At 41.6% G+C, this 25,758-nt stretch overlaps 2 protein-coding genes across 3 annotated transcripts in view; one reads left to right on the top strand and one right to left on the bottom strand.

The window, feature by feature from the left end:
- Positions 1-1,525: 1,525 nt before the first annotated feature.
- smox (spermine oxidase) lies at positions 1,526-12,752 on the top strand. Of its 2 annotated transcripts, XM_028406511.1 has the most exons (7): positions 1,526-1,662; positions 6,086-6,320; positions 7,129-7,355; positions 8,485-8,658; positions 9,246-9,966; positions 11,316-11,476; positions 12,193-12,752. In XM_028406511.1, the coding sequence occupies exons 2-7, from the start codon at positions 6,113-6,115 to the stop codon at positions 12,343-12,345; spliced, it is 1,644 nt and encodes a 547-aa protein (XP_028262312.1). In that variant the 5' UTR covers positions 1,526-1,662; positions 6,086-6,112; the 3' UTR covers positions 12,346-12,752. The 2 variants fall into 2 exon arrangements, with proteins under 2 accessions (XP_028262312.1, XP_028262321.1); XM_028406520.1 differs by lacking the exon at positions 8,485-8,658.
- A 6,460-nt stretch (positions 12,753-19,212) lies between these two features.
- fbxo41 (F-box protein 41) overlaps positions 19,213-25,758 on the bottom strand; it is a 31,785-nt gene continuing 25,239 nt past the window's right edge. Inside the window, exons 6-14 of the mRNA XM_028409806.1 lie at positions 24,497-24,876; positions 22,378-22,616; positions 22,184-22,299; positions 21,718-21,870; positions 21,494-21,589; positions 21,277-21,395; positions 20,936-21,094; positions 20,387-20,502; positions 19,213-19,345 (exon numbers count right to left, since the gene is read on the bottom strand). Of these exons, the coding sequence (XP_028265607.1) occupies positions 19,283-19,345; positions 20,387-20,502; positions 20,936-21,094; positions 21,277-21,395; positions 21,494-21,589; positions 21,718-21,870; positions 22,184-22,299; positions 22,378-22,616; positions 24,497-24,876 (1,441 nt within the window). The 3' untranslated portion in view covers positions 19,213-19,282. The remainder of the gene's footprint in view (positions 19,346-20,386; positions 20,503-20,935; positions 21,095-21,276; positions 21,396-21,493; positions 21,590-21,717; positions 21,871-22,183; positions 22,300-22,377; positions 22,617-24,496; positions 24,877-25,758) is intronic.

Below are 25,758 nucleotides of genomic sequence, written 5' to 3'. Positions count from 1 at the left end.
AACACGCGCACACACACTGATGACATCACCACACCAGTGAATGATCCACATGACTTCCTGTTGATTTATGATTTTGGACCTGTGGACATCACAGCTGGGGGTGGCTTTTTTGGGAGGTTAAAGGGTTGACCCACCAAAACAAACATCTCCTGCTTCCTGAGGGATTTCCTGCTCACCAACATGAAGCACATCCTCCACAGGCACCATCATCTATTTATAATAATTTGTCATTAATAACACATTTGCTCATTAATGTATTTTATTAAGATTATGGGTGTTGTTTAATAAATGAAGGGGCTTGTTATAAGGTAAGTTTTGTATGTATAGGCTACATGATGAATTAAAGATGTGATTAAAGGTCTTTCTGCTGTGCATTTAGCTGTTCAGGCACACTTCACAGCACTAACCTGAATAAAGATCCTTCATTTGATTATTACATTAATGGCCCCATGTAGTGCCACACCTTTCTTATTGAGTCATTAGACTGTAATTTAATATTCATGTTTCACTTTTCACTCTGTTCCTATTTGTTAATTATTATTTACTGTCTCACTGCCTCTGCATTACCTTGACAGACAATTCCAGTTTATCATACTGACACGTTTTATTGTCTGAACAAATGGCAGACTGCTCAGACTGGTTTTATTTGATATTTTTATTACTCTAATATAACATGTATTTGACTCCTTAGGCCTACTAATTACTTTTTATTAGCTGTGCTGCAGTTGTTGTTGGTTGTGGGTCTGATCATCAGAGCATATTAGTTCAAGTTAAAATTAGATCTTTGACCAGTAGCAACAATAAATTGCTGATTACACCCTGCGTAATACACAGTAATAACGGGGACAACAGTGGCGCAGTGGTATAGCAGGGTTGTCTAGTAACCGGAAGGTTGGTGGTTTGATCCAACTCCTCCCTAGTCACTGTTGTGTGTTCTTGGGCAAGACACTTCACCCTAGCCTGTGGCGCGCCTTGCTAGTCATTGTATGACACTGCTTGGCAGCAGCTGTAAAGAATTTCCCTCTGAGATTAATACAGTATCTAATACAATAAAACTGGTAAACTGTTTAATGTGTCGGTTTGCTGCTCAATGAGTAGTTTATTTAATGCTTTAAACACATGATGTTGAACTTTTACAATCTATGGTTAAAATTAGTGAGTATAAAAAGCAAATCAAATACAGTATATAATATTCATTCACATTTGGTCAGGGAGAAAAATAGACTATTATAACACTTCATGCATGTGTGCAGCTAAATTAGTGACAGCATCATAAACATTAGAGATAATATGAAGGTTGCTGGTAGATTTCAGACATTAAAAAGATGAGTTACCATTTGACTCTTCATCTGGTGTTTGATGTCGACATGTTGAAAAGTTAATTCCCACCCTGGTGTGTGAGCGTGTGTTTGTGTGTGTGTGGGTATTTAGGCAGCAGCAGCAGGCAGCCGCTCTGTGACAGCAGGCTTACTCAGCGGAGGGCTGGTCTTTAGCGTCATTGGAGCTCATGAATAATGAATGAGGAGGCAGCGGCAACGGGAAAACTGGCTGCTTCTGGTTTTCAAGCATAAATACAAAGCGGAGCCGGTGTGAGGGGAAGAACGGCACAAAGGAAAGAGGAGCACTGTGAGGGGTTTTTAAACTGAAGATCAAGAGAGTCAGGTAAACCAGCTGATCTACCGAGAGCACATTTAACAGCGGTGTTAGTCCGCAGTGGGACTGTGATGGCGAGTTACAGAGCAGGCTGTGTTATTAACTGTGATCGCAGCTTATTTTGTGTAGTGTGCCAGCGCGCACACTGTATACCAAATGTCACCAGCTGTTTGTGTTGATGAAACAGAAGAGCAGCCCGTGAAAGCACTCCACCGGCAGATCAGACCGAATCCTAGCCACGCTGTATCGCATGTCTGCTTCTCTCGCTGTGTGTGTGTGTGTTTAACGGGACAAACTGAGTCAATAATTTGGTTTAAACGTTTCTTAAAAGTGTCCGTGTAAAGACGCGTTTGGGTGTTGGTGTGGAGCCGGTGATTCATCATTAGAGTAACGCTTGTAACGTTGAGTAAAGTTGTTTGCCTTGTTTCAAACTGCTGCCACTTTGGCATCACAGCTGATTGTACGTGGCAGTGTAAAGGCTTTAACAGGCAGCATATAGGCTGCTGCAGGACAGCCTCCTCTGTCCTCAGTCAAAATCCTAAGAGTGAATTATTTTTTATCACTGACCCTATTTTCTAACCATAAGCTCTAACTAATGGTTTATTGATCCTTTATTGATTAAGTAAGGTCAGAATTAAAGACCTAGTCTGGCTTTCAGGGTTCCAGCCCTCTCCTGCCAGTATCAATGATAAGTCACAGATAAAGGATTTGATTTCACAAATCTGCAGGTACAAAAATATAAAACAAATGAATCACTACATCCTGACAAAACAAACAGCTACTAATGAAGCCATTAGTTTCAGAGTATAGTATCCGTATTTATTTGAGGGATAAATGGTCTTTTTTGTTTGTTTATTTGTTTATCACTGAGTTCTCTGACTGTGGGTGTATCTGATTGTACTACAATAGTCTCACAGGACACCAGTCTCCTTATCTGCATAAGGGGATCAATCAGTGTGGTAAAAAGTAGCAGTGCTGGAGTGTGTGTGTGTGTGTGTGTCTGTCACGCTTCTGTACTCCATCATCCTAGCTTGGGAAAATCTAGGATAGAAGTGTGGAATGTACGGCCTTTGGCACAAAGTGCCCAGAATATGCTGCATTTCTTTTTAAGTAGGGATGCAGAAATGTCTGTTTCCGTGCTAATAGCTGATTCACATGGGACTGATGGAGGAAATGCAGAAAGCAGCGTGGATTCAGCCCCTTCCAGCTGTGTCCACACTCACATCTGTGCACACTTAGAGAAGAGAGGAAAAGGCAGAAAAGATGAGAGACTCTTGAAAGGTCCACCACCAGCACACACACACACACACAAACACACAGCACTGTACTGTAGTTTGCCATTTCTAGGTCAGTGGTAGCCCACTCCCTCCCCCTCACTCCACCTCACTCTTAGCCGCCTATCTACCCAAGGCCAGCCCACACATTAATCTGTGGTGGTGGTGTAAAGCGTGTAGCGGTGACATGTGGCGGGTGTATTAACCAGCCTTGGAATTACAAGCAACCAGGGAGGATGCACAATCTGTCAGAGAGGCTAGTGTGTGTGAAGTGATCAAATGCTTTCCATGAATTAGATCCATCACTCCTCTTTAGACTAAGGATTGCTGCTGGAAATCGGGTTTTGTTTACAGATGTGAGGTAGAGTTACATGTTAAACAATGGTTAATATTCACAGGACATGGCTTAAGTATTCCCTGTGTTATAGTAAAGTGAAAAAGTCATCTGGCCACAGTATAGAGTACAGAACACTGGCCATTATCTGATATTCTTTCCTGGGTATATACACCAGAGTCTGTCAGGCTTCTTTTTTAAATATAATACTCACAAAGATATCACACAGAGGATTTGGTTCAAAGACTATCATATTATACATTATCATCAAATGGGCCTGGCAGCAGGTCATAACACGTGATGTTCAGTGAGCACATAACCTCTTAAGTTATATGCTCATACATGAACATCAGATACTTTGGCAAAACACAACCACATAAAACAAAATGCAGCCACAAAACATCCAGCAAATTACAAACAGCTGACTACACAGCAAATACAACCACTCCACCTGCCTCCTTTTTGCCCCATTTTTTCTAAATCTGCAGCCACCTGTGACACACTTTAGAAAATAAAAGAGCAGCAGTCAAGCTACTGAAAGCACCGGAAGACAAGAAACCACATTTACAAAGTCTATTCTTTAACTAAAGGGCACAGGGAGCAGACACGTTAACCTCAATTCAGAACATTTCAACAATTAGTCTACTGAAAATATTTGTTTTTTGAAGTTTACAGCCTCAATAGTTTCAGGCAATCCTTTAATGAGGACATTATTCTTTCTAATAAGCAGCACCACCCATAATGTTCTTTGAAGTCCTGAAATTTATTCGGGTTCCTATTGCATTTTCCGCCTGACATTCTTGGAATCCACATGATGACTAACTGTATTGCTAAACTCTTTTCTGTGTGTTGAGATTTAATGCAGAAATGTTTCATGGCCAAGATGCATGTCAGAGAAAGAGAGAACTGAAACTTCTTTTGAGTCTTACAATGACATGATTCTGTGGCTTAGGCAGCAGAAGAGCGCCTATTCAGAGTCAGCTAATACCTGCCTCAGAGGACTGAGCTTAGATGAATACATATAATTCTAATACATTTTCTAGAAAGTCAAATGATAAACTATTGAATGGATAAAATAATCAGATGAAAGAAGTGCTGTGGCTTAGATGCCTTAAAAACAAACACACAAAAATTGGTTAAAAAAAATTAGACAAAAAATAATCACAGCTAACTACAAGGCAGCATCTGTGTATCGTCAGAACATCTTCTTCTGACAGAATCACCCATTCTATAAATCTGTGCAGTGTCCGACCCACTTTCAGGATGAGGGTCTTGAAGTCGGGCCATGTATTGACCCCAAGCAGATCAGCAGATTTAACCTACATCTGTGTTCGGCAGTCAACCAAGACTCTTGAAACAGGACGTCACACAGATTTACAGAGAGCCCTCTCTACATGTTACAGCGTGTGGTCACTTTGCAGATGTTCCTCACACACACACACACGCTGGCTTGTGGTTTCCCTCTCTGACACTCTTGGTGATCAAGTGACTCATCCAGCCAAGGTGCTGACTGCTTTACAGCTCAGAGGCTGAAGCTGAATCAAAGTAGAAAAAAAGTCAGTGAGGATGGCTGTGTACTGTACACGCATACACACACAAAGCAGCGAGTTCAGTATGTTCTGAGTGCTTTGTGCTGCGTGACCTCAAGCAATGTGATTTTATACATAGTATAATATGTTCCACCCTCTCTCCTGCGTTGCTGTGGTAACAAAGCAGAGTATGTGTGTGTATGTGTCTATATGATTTGTGTAATAGAGCCTGCAGAAGTCAGGATCAGGGAGAAACAGTCAATTTCAAATTATAACAATGTTCCAATAAATATCTTCCATTAAAACTTTATGGAGGAACACAGTGACTTTCTCTGTTGGGTTAACTGAGGCACACACAACTCTCCATACATTCACTTGAAGCAGCCTTGTGTGCCGAATAACAAGTCGTCTGTATATTCTGTCCTCACTGTGAATGTTCCTCTCTGATGCCAGTTTAATTAGAGACCCTGTAATAACACATTTCTGTTGTTCAGTCTATTTTCTGATGAAAATAACAGAGTAGTCTGAGGGCTTCCAATTTAGCTTTACCCTCAATAAACAGCGATACACAACACATGCAATGGAAAAAAGAAGTTAATCACTGTTATAAACATAGCTGTAAATGTGGGTCATATTAGGGGAGAACGCCAATAAACAGCACTTATCAGATATAAAAGAGGCTTTTGTAGACGCCACTTAATTAGCAACACAAGACAACAGGGCTTAAGGGAGGTGAATTATGTGTGCGTGCGTGCCTGTGTGTGTGTATTTAAACTAAACTAAAGTGCCCAAAACTTCACTTTTTGTTAATTTGTTTACTAGAAAAAGTTACACGGCACTATACCTATCTACCAGAAGTGGTGCATGTGTGCCTGTTTCTGAAATATCTTAAAAAACAGCAGCAATGTTTGAAGTGTGTTCTGTGGGTAACAATGGCAGTGTTTGTCCTCAGATGTGAGAGTTTGATGTTTTTGAGATACAGATCTTTGCCCAAAAGATATGTTGTCCCATTAACTCCTTGTCATGTGTACACTATGTATATATGCTGTGGCACTTCACAGATCATTTATAGGTTTTTTGATTGTTTTATAGTGTTTTATATACCAACATCTGCCCCAACAATGTCTCCTTTTTAAGCAGAGCTGATGCTTATTGCTGGACAATAACTGCTTAGACCATTGAAGGGACCAGAAGAGAAGACTTGACTTTACCTGGTTGCCTTTTTACAACAGAAAACATGTTTTATGATGGTGCTATTCTCAGCTTGGGTCACATGTGTTTCCTTTGTCCCTCAGACTTCATTGAAGAGGATCTTGGACGGCATGCAAAGTTGTGAAATTTCCTCAGACAGCACTGATGATCCTCTTAGTAGCGGCCTACACACTCATCGACAGCCTCGAATAGTAGTGATTGGTGCCGGCTTGGCTGGCCTTGCTGCGACTAAGGTCCTACTTAATAAGGGCTTCACGGATGTCACTGTCCTAGAAGCCTCAGACCACATCGGTGGGAGAGTTCAAAGTGTTCAGCACGGTGAGAGTTTGCCTTTTTTCAAACATTCACAGAGCAACATATGTTTAAATGGTTAAAATCACATGCTTCACATGTGTTTCTGTGTCATTGTGTCATTTTTGCAAACATTGTTGAACTTATATCACAAAGACTGGATCAGGCAGCAATTTCAAATTATGTGTAAGCCGATCCATGCAAAGCTCCATTTGACTGCTGACATGAACAAAGGATCTCTGACACTGGAGCCATTCTGCAGAAACATTTTATCTGGTCTGTGAACACATTATCAAAGTATTGTACATCATGTCTTCTGCATAACGTCTCTGCTTAGTACATATTTTCATACCTACGTGGAAAACAGTTAGTCATACAGTCAAGAGTGTTCTGCTGAATTAATACATGCAATTAGAGACTTCCTAGAAAAATGATGAAAAATTTCACTGTCACTGATCTAAATGCTTCAAACCAGCAAAAATAAAGAAGAGAACAGCCTCTGCTGGGGTCACTCATATTGCATTATAGAATACAATGCAGTATGAGTGGCCCCTGTTATGTAAATGAATGTTTAATTGTTAGAGAATATGTAATAATATGGAAGCATAGTCCATTTTAATTATAGAAATCAAAGGTGTGATGCCTGTCTTCAGTATGAAGTGGTACTCCAGTGTGGTTCTCAGCTGCAGGATGTTAATTGAGTTGACCTCTGTGTTGAACTGTCCAATTCTCAAATGTGATTGAGCCAACATCAAATACTGCTCTATTTAAATCCATGTGCAGGATGCTGAATTGTTTTTGTTCATTGTTCTTTGTTGCTTTTTCTGGTGTGCAGGACAAGCAACTTTGGAGCTTGGAGCTACCTGGATCCATGGTGCGAATGGGAACCCAGTGTACCACCTGGCAGAGGACAACGGGCTGCTGGAGCACACCACAGATGGGGAGAGGAGTGTGGGACGCATCAGCCTTTACACCAAGAATGGTGTGGCTCATTACCAGACCAACTCTGGGAAGAGGATCCCCAAGGACCTGGTGGAGGAGTTCAGTGACCTGTACAATGAGGTGAGTGGGATGTAATATGTGCACACTGACGTGCACACGTGAATTCACATTTGCACGCACAAGTGGACCTATGCATGAGCATGGAGCCTGCATAATACCACAGTATGTAAGGTAACTCTTTAAAAATTTAGAAGTGTAAACTCCAAATGTAAACAGACCTCTTTATCTACTGGCTGTAAAAACACTGGGGTTAATGAGGCTATGGTCAATTAGCCTTGATTTACTCTTTCTTAATCTATAATCCTTGTAGACTTCTACTTTTATTAAAATGTCATGAGAATGAAGAGAGCAGCTAAACTAATAGTGAGGTGGCACTTTAGCCATCAGATAATATTTGCTGCTGTGCTGCGTCACGAATGACTGACTAATGAGTCAGAAGCAGCAGTGCATTTTGGTTTTTACAGTTAACTGTTAGCAGGTATCCTTTAAATAAAACATATGTACTCCCAGCAAGTTTAAACCAGTTACCATGGCGGTTTGGCAAGAAATGCATGTTCTTCATAGTTGTCTTACTCAGGAATGGAAGGCATGTCTGCTGTTTGATGCTGCTTCTAGTGGAAGTAGCCTCATTATATATACCATATTTATAATATATTTTATTCTTATTTGGTATAGCCAATGTCCCAAAAATACAGACAACAAACAAAACTACCTATGTAGAGGAGACTTGATTGTATTTTGTGTTGTCCTTACATAATCAGGGCATGTCAAATTTGAAGGTTGTACCAGCATGAGATAAGTCAAAGTCAGACTGAGCTCTTTGAGTCCAACTTTATTAACCTGAGGTTGAGACAGCCTATCTTCACTCTGTGAAATGTTTTGACTTGACACATGTTGATGCGTAGCTGCTGTTGCTTTGGCTCTGTTTCTAGGAAAAAGGTGGATAATTCTGGCTGTAAACACCACCCGAGCCTTCATGTAACATCTTGTCAGCGTAGCAGCTTTTGTTTTAGTCTGCGTGGTCACTTTCTTGTCCTTTGCAGTGTTGATCCAGCTATCTGCTGACCTGCCCTAAAAAGAGCTGCTCTAAACTGATCTAAACTGGTTTCACCCTCTTCTGTCTTCGGTTCCCTGCTTCCTCCTTCTTCTTCCCCCTGACTTTTCCTTCTTGCTGGTTGCCCTTCTTTAGGTGTACGAGCTGACTCAGGAGTTCTTCCAGAACGGGAAGCCAGTTTGTGCTGAAAGCCAGAACAGTGTTGGCGTTTTTACACGAGACCTGGTGCGCAAGAGGATCATGCTGGATCCTGATGATTCTGAGAGCACCAAGAAACTGAAACTGTCCATGCTTCAACAGTACCTCAAGGTGTGTGTGTGACACTGTGATCATATCAGTGTCAGAACCTGTAAAGGTTCTGTGTCATGGTTTAAGTTTGAGTTCTTAGAATTCCATGAGAGTGTCTTTGCATGCACTAATGTTAAGCTCACATCTTGATGCCCTTTGAAATGCATTGATTTAACAGTCTTCAACTGTGTTTGCACCAGATTCACCACACTATGTGAGAGTCAACCCGGCATCCTCTGAGGAATGACTTGAAGCTATGGCAGCATAGTGGCAGCACTCTATAATTGTCAGGATCTCACAGTTTTCCTAGCACATTAGCCACCAGGTGTGTGCTACCATGCTGCTTCACTGACTAATGAGCCAGGAGCAGTGGTGCAGGTGTTTTTTTAGTTCTCTAGCAACAGGTGTCCTTTAAAGCAGCTATATCATGCTGGTTCGTTGAGGGCTGTGGCTGTAGCTGACTTGTTGACATACAGTGAGAGATTTAATCACTTAAGAGAGGTTCAGAGCATTAGAGGTGTGATTGCAAAGATGATTTAACCACTGACTGTTATGTTAATTTTTGGTCCAGTCTATTAGCAACTGATTAATCTCTGCTCATGTTTCAGGTGGAGAGCTGTGAAAGCAGTTCTCCCAGTATGGATGAGGTGTCTCTGAGTGAGTTTGGTGAGTGGACAGAGATCCCCGGTGCACATTATGTCATTCCTGAAGGTTTTATGAAGATTGTGGAGCTCCTGGCCCAGAACATCCCATCCCACACCATCTGCCTTAGCAAACCGGTCCGCAGCATCCACTGGAACTACTCAACCCAGCATCAGGAGGTGATCAGCAAGAGCAACAACACCAACCACAATGAGAATAATCACAGCTGCGATCCTCTCATCCTCGGCCATCCTATATGTGTGGAGTGTGAAGACGAGGAGTGGATCACAGCTGACCATGTGATAGTGACAACCTCTCTGGGTGTGCTGAAGGAGAACCACGAGGCCATGTTCTCCCCCTCACTGCCTGAAGACAAAGTGCTCGCCATCGAGAAGCTGGGCATCAGCACCACCGATAAGATATTCCTGGAGTTCGAGGAGCCATTCTGGAGCCCAGAGTGCAACAGCATCCAGTTTGTGTGGGAGGATGAGGCCCAGCTGGAGCAGCTGACCTACCCAGAGGAGCTCTGGTACAAAAAGATCTGTAGCTTTGACGTCCTCTACCCACCAGAGCGCTACGGCTACATGCTGAGCGGCTGGATCTGTGGGCAGGAGGCACTGTACATGGAGCGCTGTGATGATGAAACAGTGGCTGAGACCTGCACTGAGCTGCTGAGGCGCTTTACAGGTCAGGGCATGCACACTCACCAAATATGCCATCACACATCCGGTTTAATGTTACCGTATGTAGATAATTACATAAGAGGTTGTGCTTCTTACTTCTATTTTCCTCTATTTTACTTAATATTCATTAGCTTTAACTAAAGAAAGACACATCTGTAGATTTTAAGGCAGAAAACAGAAATCTGTCATAGTTACGCCTTCACTACATGAATCAAGGGAATCAAGGCAAAACTAACACAATAGTCATGGAAGGCTGAGCTCAGTGACTCATTGAAACCATGACTCGGGGCTGGGTCATTGTATTTCATGGAAAGGAAATGACATAAGCTTCAGCTGTCACGTAAGCAGCTTTTTCAGAGAAAAAAAAGATTGCGTGATAATACAGCTGAATAACTCAGGTGCCTGTTTTATGTGCACTGTGAGCAGCAGCTAAGTGGTTCGGTGTCACCTCAACAAAGGCAACAGGAGGAGTGATCATGTGTAAAATAAGGGAAAGAGACATTTGATACATTACCTCTCTTTCTTATGACTGGGAGGCGTGAATGAGGTGAATTCAGTGTTAACATGTACAGACTGTAAAAGAGGTGAAAAATTTCAAACAAGTGTGCAGCCATTGCCTCAGAATTAGGTCACAGCAAAGACAGTCCCTGTCACTTCATGATGAGCGTCAGTGGACTTCCTATAGATGTGGAATGTAAAATTAAACACACTCCACATCTAGGTCAGTGCAGTTTAATCCCCTGCTTAATTACATATAGCCTCGCTGGTGTCTCACTGCTCACACAGGGTCACGTGTTGATTAGTGGTGGCAGATTGGACGTCCCAGTAAAAGGCTTACAGTTGCCACATTCTTAGTTTGAACTGGTTTTGTATTATAAAGGCTTTGCAGGAGGTCTGAGAATGTTGAGTGTGAGCCTGTCCGGCGCTTTGGTCCAGATTAAAATATCTCAACAACTAGTCGCTGTGTCGACTAATTCCCCAGAGGGAGACTTACTTACTTACTTTACTTTTCATCTCACTTTAAACATCTGCCCTGATATATCTCATTATCTAAACACAGTCAAGCTCCCCAGATGATCAGCCAGATACTAGTCCTGCAATGAGTTTGTGGGTTTTTGTTCAATATTCCCCCCAAAAAGTTGTACAAACTGCTGCTGATGATACAAATGTACATTTGGTGAACACTGCTAACCCGCTATCATCTATAAACATCAGCATCCCACGATTATAATTGACAACATGTTAGCATGCTAAAGTTAGCATTTAGGTCACAGCAGTGCTGTGCCTAAACATCACATCACATCAATCTTCTATCTGTGCTGACTTTCCGTCTCTCCGTTTGCTCATCCACAGGCAACCCCGACATTCCGAAGCCCCGGCGCATCCTGCGTTCCTCATGGGGCAGTAACCCATACATCCGAGGCTCCTACTCCTTCACCAGGGTCGGATCCAGCGGTGCAGACTGTGAGAGGCTGGCTATGCCACTGCCTTATGCCAACAGCACCAAGGCTCCGGTAAGACAAACACAATAACACCTCTAATGCATTACAGCTGGTAGCCTTACAATGATCTCTGTAGTAATTGTTGTGGGGATGTTTTGGCACGTTAACAGAACATAAGCTGATCTCAGTGCCAGAAAACATCATTTAAAGGCTAAGCACTCCCTGTGCTTAGCCTCCTCCCTATATAAAACTAATAGAAATGTCATGGATGTAGAAATCTGGGGTGTAATTGCTTCTCCAGCTGTATTTTTATCAGCTAGACTTTTGTTTATTTACAATCTCAGCCTGTACTCTGAGAGCATCTGGCTAATGCAGCAGTGTCATCACTACCATGTCACACTGTAGCACACGCAGAACAAATACAGCTGGTGTCAGGAGGGTTTTGAATACTCATTCCAGGCCAGAAGTCTAGACCCTGAAACCTGATGCATCCTGGATGAAGGGAGAGAGAAGGATTATGTGGGGGGGCGGGAGGTGGGGTTAGAAACTCTGCATGCTCACTTGACACTGCTGAAGGAACAACATGACCCCTGTGCAGAGGTTTTCAGTCCTGTCAAAATGAAATCATACCCCGAGGAAAGGTACTGTGACCTCCTACGACGTGGAGCGCTAACAAGGGAATCAGAAATAGAAAACAGTGCTGCAGGAAGAAGCCAAAAATATGTCACGATGACACTGATGGATCTTGTTTTGACTCATTTTCTTCCTCTCCTCTTTTTTGTGCTCAGCCCCTTCAGGTCCTGTTTGCTGGAGAGGCCACCCACAGAAAATACTATTCCACTACCCATGGTGCTTTGCTATCAGGACAGAGAGAGGCCACTCGCCTGATAGAGATGTACCAGGACTTGCACAGAGCAGAAACCACAAAGCCTAATATATAAATAATAAAACAAACCTCTGACTAGTGAAAATAAATACAAAACTGTTGAGTTGAAGCTTTTTATCTCGATGATTAAGTTATACTTAAAAGCATAGCTCGGGCATTATTATCATTATTATTATTACACTGATAACAAATGAGTATGTTCTGTTGTACTGTAGGGTTCAATCATGCTAAATTTTATTTGAGGTGTACTGTTCAAAGGTTGCCAATGGTGCTGTCATTTCTCGTCTTTTATCATTCTGTCATTAAGTTTTTTAATCAGTAATTTAATGTTTATAATAACAGCATCTGTAATTTAACTTGTTTTTGTAAGTGCCTTCTGTATGTAATGCTATGTTATTTCAAAAATAATGGATATACTACACATTTGTTTTTAACAAAATAAAAGTTCTATCATCATCATCATCAGTTATACCGGCTTCTTAGTGTATTAAAATCATACAGATCTGAGCATGTCTCCCGTTCATCTGCTTTTCTCTGCTAGAATATTTTCCTTAAAAAGAGCAACCACAGAGTGGAAGTTTTTCCACTATGCCATCATTTCAGTATCTGTGAGAGGAAACAGAAAGTCAGTGCACATGGAAAGAAAAGGCTCCATACCATGTAATGCTGTTCCAAAGGGACAGATGGTGTTAGAGCAGACCTCAGCACAGTCCTCACTTCTGCTGGACAACACTGTCCTCTTTATCTCTGACTATCAGAGGGAAAGTTTTATTATCAAGAGGACACAGGATTAAATTCCTCCGTCTATATAAGGAGCTTTCACAGACATTGTGAGTTTCACTAAGTATTGGCTGAATATTAACAATGTAACAAAAGATGTTCTCAAACCTCACTTTTCCTATATTTACTTCATGTTTCAGTCTCAGGTATGTTGTCTTCATTCATGACCATAAAAACAAGGAATATGAATTCTTATGGGCAGTCTTGCCTGACATGCTGCAAAATCACAGAATCTTATATTTCCCATGATGCATCTGGATATTTTCACTATATCCCAGAGACTGTTGAGCCCTACGTTCTGCTGAAGACAGTATACAGTGGAACTATTTGTAGAGGACGAGCTAAAGTAACACCCATGACAAGGAAACTGATCTGTTTGTGTGAAAAGGGTGGAGTGCTCCTCCAGGACTGTAAGGGTTGAGGAGAAACTCATCATTATGAGTTGAATGCTTGTGTGCAAAGGACACAGAACTAATACATTTCCTGGATTTTATCTTGCTAGTTGATAGTTAACATGACAACACTGCCTGGTAGGCATACAGTGTCAGCTACAGATAAAGAAACAGCCAGCGAGCTTCATTGTCACTCATGTTCCACTCACACAGGTATTTCTGTTTGAACTGAGGACACATGAACAATTCGGGTGATTGAAATCCATCTCTGTTTCCCAAACATACAGCACACGCTGCCTGTAGGTCACAATGCAACACATAAAGGAAATCACTTCACAATAAACAGCTCCACATTATCTGCAATATGAATGAAAAATGTTCCCACATTTCAGATTCAATCCATTTTTAAGCAGATTTGTGACGCAGGACTCTGATAGCAGAAGAAAGCACTGGTGGAATTAAAAGCATTAACAATGGCCCAGTTCCATTAAATATCACATTTTATTGTCCTACTGATCCAGCATGCACAACAACAGGAGTGAAATGCTGCCATTCAAACACGTTACACCTGGATTGTTGTGCAGCAAAGCTGCAAAATATCACCATGCTTTTTTCTCCTGTGACATGTTCCTAAGGAAAAAAAGGTCTGTTAAAGTCATGGTTATCGTTCTGAGCCTCAGCTACAAACATCTGAGCACCAAAAATAGCTGTGTTCAATATGCTGCCATAAACTGTATGGTTGATGAGCGAAGAGCACTATTACTAGGAAAAGATTTGGGCCTCTGATTAAAAGAATAATAAAAAATTACAAAATCAGACTTTTTTCTCATAATTTTGAGTTTAAAGTGTGAAATATAAGTGCACTTTTCTCCGGAAGACTGTCATTCTTAGACTTACATTATATTTTGCATATTCTGAGTTTCTTACAAATCCCATGTCTTTACTTCTTAAAACACATTCAATAGTAGTTTGTGAAAAGGGCTTCTAACTCTGTAATGGTTTAAATGTCCCTGGGTGAAGTGTAACCAGAGCTCCGTCTCCCCCTGACTCGTCCAAGTGTCAAAGGATGCGAACACATGAGCCTGCCAACAGCTTCACCTGAGAGCCAATCAGAGCTCACGTTACATTTCATGCAGATTAGCAAAGATTTGCCACAACAGGGCTGAGCAGTGTTTCCCTCTGAGCTCTGATTCCAGACAGAAACACAGCTGCTTCTCATTGTTTACTTTATCTCTTACTGGCTGTATCTAAGTAAGTGTAATAAGAAAAAGTCATAAAACTGATAGTGTTACAGCCTGATAAAGCTATTGCAAACCATAAAACCAGAATCAAAGAGTAAAACAGGCTCAAATGCACACAGACTGTATAAAAAATGGCACTTCAAAAGCATCAGCTGAAGGTTTCAGCTGGACTTAGTGGGGTTGCTGTGCGTTGTCAGTGTGTAAGAGGTTGCAAAGTTGAAACTTCTCAGTGAGAAGTGAGTGCAGTCCCCCCCTCCTCCTTCAGTCAGATGGAGGGAAACACGGGGACAGAGTTCTGGCAGGAGTCCTGGTTCAGCAGGGCAACACGTGAGGCTGCACCATGCACCACAGCACTCAGAGAGGAAGTCATCTGTTTCAATGTTGCAGTTTACAGCAGTCAAAATGCACTGTGGCAGTAAATTGTGTGTATATTTTGACACATAATGTACACATAAGTATTCTCTCCACTACTTCTAAATAACTCCAACGCAGCACGTTAGTATATATTAAAGGGCCAGTGCATCATTTTTTCATTTATGTGTGTTTTAGAAGGTTTTTCTGTGATAATTTTTTTAACCTACCCTCTTCCAAAAACTACCCAACACCTCTATGAAGAATGAAGTCTGGTGGTTTCAACTTCATTACAAGTTGAAAAAGTCTCTGTGCTGCTTGAGTTGCTTGTTATTTCCTGTCAGACATGCAGCTGAGCACCACGGAAAAAAAAACAAACATCACTGTGTCACCTTGCCTGCTTGCAGTTTTGTGTCACTGCCTGTTTCTGCCATTATTGATGTGCGCTCTCAACTGAGGCTGAACATTCTGGCACACAGAGGACGTCGTCTTCACACGCAGGGTTTTACATTAAAAAACAAAAAGACATTTGGTATCCAAAAATACAATTTAAAGCAATTTTATTGATGACAACAAATGGGTGAAAATGAGTAGTAAAACATTTCCATCTATTGCAGTCATCATAGAAGGCTGATCATCTTTATATTTGGGAAAGTGTGTTCTTTTTGTTTTCAGCAAAATGGATGTTCATGGATGACCTGTTGTACCTGTCAGAAAATGAAAAAAAAAAACATACAAAGACAAATGGCACACTTAATTGCCCAGTTAAGTGTTGAGGTAATGTGTAAAATACTGTTCAATGATCGGGCAGAGTACAATCATTCATACAGAAAATATGTACAGAGAGAGAGACAAGGACACTCATACGCTGTTTTCTATTGCACACTATGCTCAGTTAGTGTAACACTTTGAGTTAAATAATGAAACAGACGCGTGGATGAGGAAGCGCTAATGCTTCATACTCTGAAATAAATTAGTTAACATGTGGAGATTGCTGATAACCTGTAATCCTCAGCAGGCATGAATTTTACAGTGTAATGCAAAAATACACAAACAGATACAAACGTAAGCAGATAAGGTCATACTGGCAACATAAAAGCACTTGTTTCATCCTTTGACTTCTCAACAGATGACACATATGAGAGACAAAACGATCAGTTATCACTGTGTGTGTCATTCCAAGATGTCTGGCGCCTAATTTGCTGACAAAAACAAACCGGTGATGAAGTAAAATTGTTGAGGAAAAAAAGTGCATCATTTTTTGTCAAATACTGAGAAATAGCTGAACATTAAAAACAACACTCTTATAATAATTTTTTTTTCTCTCACTATAGTGCAACAACAGACGGGATCAAAGAAAGATTTATTAACCTGCAGGCAATCAAAGCTCTTTAAACATCTAATAATTTGCTTGCCACGAGTAGCAGAACAGTTAAGAAGGCAACTCAATGATTGATGCGTGAACACAAACATGCCAACAGTAATACACATCGCTCTTTTTTTATATAGAAATAAATAGCTGAATTATCCTCTTCTTAAATAAGTTCCATCTCTATATGACTCTGATGCACATTTAATATAAAGTATCTAATACACAACTGCAATTTCAACACTACTGTTATACATAATATAATAATTCTCTATGTTTATCTTTCATTCACCTTTGGAGAGAAAACGCTGACCACCTGTAAACTTCCACTTATCCACTCAGAAGTATGACCATAGTATTTTATAACATCAAATGCTGGTCATGTTTTTCTTTTTTTTTCTTTTATACAAACATTATGTACAGAGTAGTAGCAGATAACGAAGGCAGGATTGTCTAAAACTCAAAAATTAACAAGTGCTTTGTGTTTTTCCCCCACAAACCTGTTTCCTTCAAAGGACACCGAGCAGAGCCAGTGTGGGATTATTATAATAATAATAATAATATGATGCAGCACTGGAAGAACATGAAGACTGTTTCTCACATCCTGGAACATCATTACCACAACACTCAGTCACACAAGTCCTCCTAATATTTTTTTTTTTTGCCTGTGAAGGAAAAAAAAATCAGCAGCTCAGCATTACTGAAAAGATGATGAGGAGGAGTTACATCGTGACAAATGAGATGTGCGAGGTAAGCAGCAAAAGTGCCGAAGGGGAAGAAATATTCTGCCTGTTTGTCTGTTACAAAAGTGATGGTCAGTACAGTTTGTAGGGCTGCTGTGATTTAGTATTGCACTTTTAAAACATGTGGGGAGGGGAAACTGTCGAAACAGAGACGACTTAAAAATCAATGCAGCAGAATGAGAGGAGCCCTGAATTTTGGTCCATAGTAATGGGCAACGCAGGATTCATGGGAGCTAAGAGGGGGAATGCTTGCAATTATATTTTCCATTATATCTCAAAATAATAAAACTTGCTTTCTGGTGATAATTTGATTATTTTTATCACCACATGACATGTGTCTATCCTCTTCTTCCTCTCCTATAGTGTGGCATGTGCTATAAAGATATTCTCTGCAATACTGCAGCTGCTGCTAATAAAGTCTTACATTCACATTAGGGTTAAATTTATGTAAAACCTTAATTGCAAGCAGGGCGGGTGTTCCACGCTCAGTCCTGGCCCTGTATGTTACAGTGTGTGTTAGGCCCTGCATGCCTTGTAAACAGCCACAGTTTGAAGCAGTTACACATTTGTGATCCAACACCGCTGTTTACAGTAAATGTCACTACTGGACATATTGCTACTCATACATTTTGAGAATGTGTGTAACATCAAATGAAGCTGGCCAAATCAATATCCTCCTCTAAAGATTATTCCAGACCCCTGTCTATGTGCTGTTAATGTCATTGTACTGAAACTGGCTGCAGTTCACAGGGCAAGGGAGCACAGGATAGTCCACAATGAACTGAAGTGAATGGAGCCATGAATGATTATTTACACCTACTTCTCAACAAAAACTACGACTGTGGCTAAGCTTATGACTATTTGTGTGTGATTTTACCAGTAAAAGGTGTTTCTCTACAACTGAAACCTGTGAGGATTTTTTAAAAAACGAGCTATATCCTCTGTTTTGACAGCTACACTGAAAACATACTGAACATACCAGAATATGTTTGAACCCCTTTACACTTTTTGTAGCTCCATAGCACTAAAATCATTCTGGACCATCCCCCTATGAAACAAGAAGTTCAGAGTGTGGAGTTCTCTCCTGTAGACACTCAGTCGACAGTGTAACTGCATGGAAACACCAGCAGAGGGAGGCAGAGGATGCCAGCTGATGGTCATATAAATCAGGATTGTACAATGAGTAGAAATGGCACTGTTTAGTAAAATAAAGTATGAAACCTGCAGACTTTGTTCTATATGAAACTGCTGAGTTGACTGCCTTGCATGGTCCCTCTTCCTTCATTTAATGGCACATGGGAGAAAAAAAATGCTCACTGCAATGAACACGCAGTCACAAATGGCACCAGTAACACCATAAGATTAGCATCCTGTTCTCTCAGAACAGAACAGGTCCATAGACAATGATCAAATCCAGATTTTTGTCCATATATGGAAGCAGATAATGTCAGAGGAGGCAAAATGCATTGCTGCCATGCAGAAGACTGTCAAGGATTGTGTGGTAAAGGGAGGTGGTCTTTGCGCCCTCCATGTTAAATGGACATAATGTAGCGCCCCTCTGTTCTGAGCAGAAGCAGAGTGTTCACTGTCCAGGTGTGACGTACAGTAATGGGGGACAGGCTGGATGAATTTATGCAACATGTTGTGCACCTGTTTAAACACAAATATAAATCTCCTGTTGAAGAGTCTCTTGAGAAACCCTCTTTTCTGTACTCCTGTGGAAAGAATTGAAATGTGTCTATGAGCAGTCTCTGACAAAGTACAGCGCTGTCACCTGGAAAAGAGATCTGGCTTGGTGCAGCCACACAATCCACACATACGGTGAAAGCAAAAAAACGTGACTGAGAGGGACGAGTCTGCGAGTTTAAAACAGGCCCCTGCCACTGTGAGCCCAATGACCTTACTGTCATTAAGAATATATTCATTTCAAATGTGTTGTTTCAGACTTCAGGAATATGCACATTGAGCCTTAGTCTTGGTTCTTCACCCTCCGTGGTTTCTGTTGGTGCTGCAGACGCATGCCACCACCCTTGAAGCGAGCTCCTAACAGCTGGATCTTTCTGAGTGCAGCCATGATGGTGCCTCTGCAAGACTTTAACAACCCGCACAAAAGATGTTAGCAGAGACTGTCTGCTTTCACGTGGAGGATTTTGGAAAAGCCCGGCCTCTTCTTCAGAGCCTGTAAGTGAAAAAGGAGACATATATCAGATCCTCCCAAATGCATGTGTATGACTCTAAACTAAATGCATCAGATTTATTTTTCTTCCAGGTCGTCTACGCCGCCTGCAGACTTTTGTCTTTCTTGGGATCCTGACACTGGGAGTTTCCACTGCTGTAGTTTTTTCCAAGAGTTTAAATCAAGAAAACTGGACTCAAGGATTTTGTTTTGAAGACGTTTCGACTGAAGCAGCCACTCGGGGAGCGGTGAAACGTCTTCAAAAGAAAATCCTTGAGTCCATTGCCTCGATTTGAACTCTTGGAAATGACTATGACCTGGATGAATGACAGCATCCACAGAAACACTGCTGTGGCTGTTTGTCTGTGTCTGAGTCCATCCATGGTTGCAAATGTTGGAGAAACCTCTTCAACATCCACCTCAAAAATATCAGATTGTCCCATTGTCTCTAATTATCTGGTAGTTTTTTTACACAGTTTACAGTAACTATGGTGGATGACTCTTGCAGTTTAAGCATCATCTCTACAGAACTCACTTAAAAAAAGATGATTAAACATCAGCGGAGGCTTTCTTTTCATTGCAAACTTGAGGAAAGACGGACACAAGTCATTGTTGCAATGAACTGAATCATCATCCTAAGCCAGTAAATCTGACTCATAAAAACCTGGGTCTCCACACTCTTGTTATATCAGTGTATGGTAAGACATAAGAAGGACAGGAGCTGGCAGCAGCACATCCACAACAACCCCCACTGAAACTTCAAGGACTGAGTCATGCTTTAAATAGCATGTAATTGTGATAAATATAGATGCATCTTTTCCAGGCAACAGCTACTGGGCTAACTGTTAGTCATGTTTGAGCAGTGGTGCAAAACTCCAAGGACAGCAGTGACATGATCATGGCTGAGAAAAGAAAACTTGTAGACAAAGTGCTTCACAGACGTGCTTCTCTCCTGTCAGCCATTACCTCCACACAGGCAGCACTGCACTGGATGAATGCAATAAGTAAAAAAGTAACCAGAGAGTGTGACTGTGATGCGGTTACCTGCAGCTTGTTAACCATCTCATCAAACAGTTTTCTAGCTTCTGGGCTGTTGGGGTCCTCAAAGTAGTCTTCTATACCAATCTGAACCACGATGGACTTCAGGTTGCGGCAAACACCTACAGAAATGCAAAGAGATTCAGGGAGTATTGATCTGTGTGTTCTCATATCAGAATGATACACACTGGTCGTGCTATGTTACACTGACAGTGGTGATGTTAAAAGCTGACATTTGGAAATAAATGTGTGATATTTATTATTAATGTCTGCATATATTTAAAACCTCCAACCTGTCACACATGTTCAACTCAATTATCATACACAAGTACACCTCTCAATAAGTTTCATTAAATTTCTCTGTTTTAATCCTTTTAAAATTTTCAATCATAAATTGTATAATTGTGTATAAATATGCTGTAAAATCTGATGTGATAGCCAGGGCTCCTTTGCTGTAGTTAGGAAATGAAGCAGACCTTAGTGTCCAAAAAACCTCACTGAGATGTGTCCACACTCAGCGACCAGCTGTTTCATAAAGTAGGTTTTTAAACTCACTGTTGAAGTGAAGCAGGGCTTTTGGAGTGACTGGTGTGGAGGTGAGCACCAGCATCTCCAGGCCCTTCAGACCCTCTCTGCAAACCTCTGCTGCCACCTCCTGGTTGATTTCACTCACGTGGTCCAGCTCTAACACCTGCAGGCGCATGCAGTTCCTCGCTGCACAGACGGGGAGAAGATATGCAGGGGGATGTCAAAACAGCACAAAGCAAAGGTCACAGTCGGACATAAAGTCCGTACACTGACTGCAGCTGAAATGCCCACAGGCAAGTGTCTAAAGTCAGGACCTAAAACATGAAACTGAATGTAAAAATAAGAACATTTTAGCAAAATGATTTTACCCAGTGATGCCAGTCCCTGAATCCCACAGCCAGCCCCGCCTACACCCAGAGCGCGGAGGTGAGGCCAGCACCGCCCGATGGTTTGGAGACACCGGTTACTAAAGCGAGCCGGTTGTTGGCTGAAAGAAACAGGCGTTCATGGTTATCACGACAAACTGAGCCTTTAGCGAGGATTAGTTTTGAGTAAGTGCTCTATGTATATTTCTCTGTTTATTACCATGGGTGTAGTGGTGCCACCTGAAGGGAAATAATGTCTCTACAACCTGCTCCAAGGGCCCAGATCACCTCCTGGCCAACAGGATCTGTGGCACTCCTGCAACAAAACACCAAGGCACAGTCCAGTGTTACAGACAGTACAATGACGATCAGTGAATGAGTGAGGCGTAACACTTAAGGAGGTTTCATGGTCACATGGTGCTTCTCAGAGTGGGATGAGCCTACCTGTAGGTTACAGCCTGGAGTGCTCGGCAGTAGCAGCTGGCCAGCCAAAGGGAGCGATCAGTGAGCAGGTTGGGGCAGTGTGAAATCTTCAGTATCAGCAGGTTGCTTCCTGTGGCCTTTAACAACGCCTCCAGACCTTCTTCCAGACAGCCACTTACACAGAATTGTAAGGGAAGGTCAACAGAAAGAGGCAGACGGAAGACATCATTTTTTTTGTCCTTCAGCGCCCAAGCATAAAATGTTCCAGTTATTTTCTCGCACAATTTACGAGCACATTCGGTAACAAAATTCCTTCACAGACACAACTTTTTCGACTCATATCAAAACTTTGCATTTCTATGAGAAATTAAAACTGATACTTTACATGCTTAATGCAATCAGACAGCATTTTGATACGTTATTCAGTTTTACAAGTACCTTGAAACAGCCAGTTTAAAGGAGAAATATGTGTGTGTGTGTGTCTCACCGTGTGCTTTTAAGGTAGTCCTCCTTACTCTCCTTCTTGCCCCGCTGTCTCGGCTTGAGGTTCTGCAGGATGAGCGAGTGCGTCTGAGTGCACCACTGAGACAAGGTGCTCAGGAACTTAAAAAAAAAAAAAACATTGTAAAAATGTGTCCACTTTTAAAGATACTGCAACATACATGTGATGTACGTGTCTACCTTGGAGGAAATGCGAGCATTCTCCAGCAGCACTCTGGTCCACACAGCTGGGTGACGGGCCACAAACTTCCAGTTGCGACAGACCTCTGCTGCCCTCAGCAGGGTTTTAGTATCCAAGTAGGTGAAGATACAGAAGAGGGCCGCACGCATCTTCAGGATCTCTGGGCTGATCACCTCATTGGATTTGGACGGGCTCTTTTCGTGGCGGCATGGCTTGCTGTAGACGCCTTCAGATCGACCTGTGATAAGAAATCAGTCTTAAACTTTGAGACCAAATATTTTTCCAAATGTTTTTTCTATTTTTTTTTTAATTCTAAAATGTCACTTGCCCAGCACGAATAAATATGATTAAAACCATCACATAAGCTGTAAACACACATTTTAATGCACCTCAAAGAATCTTTCCTTTATATCTTCTGTATAAAAAAAGGCTTCAAAAGATGTTCTGTCACATGGTGGCGCCAACCTTCAACAAGAACCTCATTGAGATTACATAATTTTTTTTCTTCTCATGCTGTCTATCTTATTGGCTGACACCATGTGTCCAATCCAGGCCTGGCTGATTTCTCACAGCAAAATTGCTCCTAGATGACTCATTTCATCTTTGGCCTTGGAAGGCGTCTGCTCAAAACCATCAGGGCTATGAACCATTGCTTACTCTCTCTTCCTCTTTCTCTTTCTCTCACTCTCTCACACACAAACACACACACACACCACCTACGCTCAAGATTGCCAAACAAACTAAAAAAGCCAAGCTGTGTGTTACATGCTGAGAATAAAGCTGAGTGCTTGCAGATACATACCATCCCATAAAACCTGGCAGAGACTCTTCCAATAAGGAGGACTACGTCAGAGCGGAGGAATGCCAGAAACACTTTGAGCATTACAGGAGAGAAATTCTTGCAGCTAATGGGGCAGTCATTGCAGTTCAGGTGAATTTGTCATATAGCTGTGGCCCAGTTTCAGTTTTACCCAGAGGGCTCGGGTCCACCTGGTATTTAAAAACCCAACAGCAGGTGGAAAAAAAAGGATCTTGGCATGGCAGGAATTTCACAGAGAAATGCACAGTCTGTGGTGGGACTGAGTTGTTCAGGCAGGAAAGATTGGTTGTCTAACTTGGCACAGCACACAGATTAATATGAGGAAGAACTGACACAGTCAGGCATGCACACACACACACAGAACAAGAGGAGAAAAGCACTTGCACCCATGTGTGAGGTGATTTTCTAATCATGTACAACACAAACACAGGTAAACAAAGTGCAAACAACTCGTTAAAGGGACTTAAACTGGTGGAAATGTAATCACTGCAACCATGCTGGATGCTAATTAGATATATTTAATCACCGCTAAGCTGTTCATCTTGTTGTGTTGATTAATTTTGTTTGTTCGTGTCAGAGCCAAAGCTGCAGATGGATCAACTTCAGGATAATGTACATAAGATGATGTCTTTACTGCAGTTTCTGTTTATTCTATGTGGGAAATGTACAACTCTACTGATTATGTAATCATCACTGTCAAAATGGAGACCACTGAGCTCTTCCCTTATCTTTGGGAAGCGTTAACAGTGTAAGGCTGCCTGGGGCAGGTGTTGAGTTCAAATGCCTGGATGACTGCAAGAAGCCCAGTGCACAGTTTATCAGGCTGCTGAATTTTCAGTTAAAAATTTATTTCACAATCCCTCAAAACTGTGTCGACTGAGCCTTTTATATGTGCTCTACTAATACTTTAACAATTATTTGATGTTTTATTCTTCTTAATTCTGGGTTCCAGGGTATTTTAGAGCATGTTATTACATTGTGTGCTACATTGTTTTCTTTGCATTAAATGGATCACTGTGAAGGGCCCGCCTCTCAGCAGACATGGGTCTCTCCTCTGTTGTACACACTCTTTTGATAGAATGAGCTTTGGTAAGTGACGCAGCTCCTGCAACATTACTGCAACTCAAGCTGACCTAGATCCACATCCGTCCCTTCTCTTATGGGAGCCACTTTTAAAGCCTTTATTCTGTGAATCCTGGCTCCCATGTGTCTGAGTTACTTTTGTTTGACATACACAATGAAGATTTCTAAAAATAAACTCTTCTGCTGCTTTTAACAGCTTCCAAGAGAGCTGTTACCTGTGTTGGGGCGGTACGCCGCCCTGCTGTGGTGAGGATAGGGCACGGCGGACTGCTGGACTTCAGCCACAGCTCTCCTCTCCTGCTCCCACATCTCCACTTCAGACTCAGTAGTTCTGGAGCCTACATCTGACACATCCCCTTCCTCCCCTTCAGTGCTGTTCCTGTAAGGTCGCCGCTGCCAGTTCTGAATAGCCTGTTTACGAAGACCCCAGTTTCTCGATCCACATCCAGGGGAGCGTTCATAACCCGCCTCGCCCAGCCGGCACTGCATGTGATAGTACTGAGCCTCAGGACAGTCTTCCATGGGATGCATTTCGACACTGTCGCTGTCATAACCTCCGGAGCCCTGTGAGACAGATTTGATCCTCCCTGATGCTCTGTGGCAAAAGAGAAGAAAGTGTGCTATAAATATGATGCTTTACTCCGAGGGAGGTTCCCATTTCATGTGTAACAACAAAATACAATAGAGATAACACACACTATGTCTGTCATTCAGAGAGTTAAAGAGACAGTTCATCCTAAAATCAAACATTCATAATCTTCCCCCTTCCATCTACAATGTGTTGGTGTGATATATTTGTATATTATATATATATATATATATATATATATATATATATATATATATATTTGGTGTAGATATTTCTGCCTTCTCTTCAGTATGATGGGACTGCACGCATGCACATACACACAACAATACACTTGTGCTTATCTTGACTGTGAACTCTAAAGTCATTATAAATGATGATATCAATGACACGGTCAAGTGTGTTTGTTAAATGTGAAGAAACAGGCAGCAGCCAAAAAACTAACAAAATGGACCTCTGATACTCACAGACCTGCTCAGTGTAACAATGACACTATGAACAGACAAGTAGTAGATGCTTCTCCTAAACCTTAACTTGCAATACTTTAATCTTCTTGTTTGTTGCAGATTAGCATTTAGTAGCATAGTACAATGGCACATAAAGTCACTGTTACACATGCTCCAAATTATCTGTAAATTTGATGTTTTTCTGATTAATTTCCAAACAAAAACGACATTATCAAAGGTCAGCACTCTGAAACCAAAATGAAGCACAAACAGGTGGAGCATTGTATGACTGACAAAGAGCAGTGATACTTCAGTGGAATAAAAAGCAGCTTTTATATATATACAGACTGCACCTAAAATAACCTCCCAGCCATCGCGGGTAATGAGCAGTTACAAATATCCGCCTCTCAAAAAGTAGGACATATTTTTTAGTTTCTTTTGTCTC

The sequence above is a fragment of the Parambassis ranga genome, chromosome 1 (assembly GCF_900634625.1).
Source record: "Parambassis ranga chromosome 1, fParRan2.1, whole genome shotgun sequence".
Taxonomy (NCBI): Eukaryota; Metazoa; Chordata; class Actinopteri; family Ambassidae; genus Parambassis; species Parambassis ranga.
The sequence above is the reverse complement of the archived record's forward strand: the minus strand, read 5'-3'. Positions and strand labels throughout refer to the sequence as shown.

Bases quoted from the DNA above. Each gene is read 5' to 3' on its own strand.
- smox (XM_028406511.1), top strand. From the start codon at position 6,113: ATGCAAAGTTGTGAAATTTCCTCAGACAGCACTGATGATCCTCTTAGT. The intron at 7,356-8,484 runs GTGAGTGGGATG...GCCCTTCTTTAG, and splicing joins TCAGTGACCTGTACAATGAG to GTGTACGAGCTGACTCAGGA. The intron at 8,659-9,245 runs GTGTGTGTGTGA...CTCATGTTTCAG, and splicing joins TGCTTCAACAGTACCTCAAG to GTGGAGAGCTGTGAAAGCAG.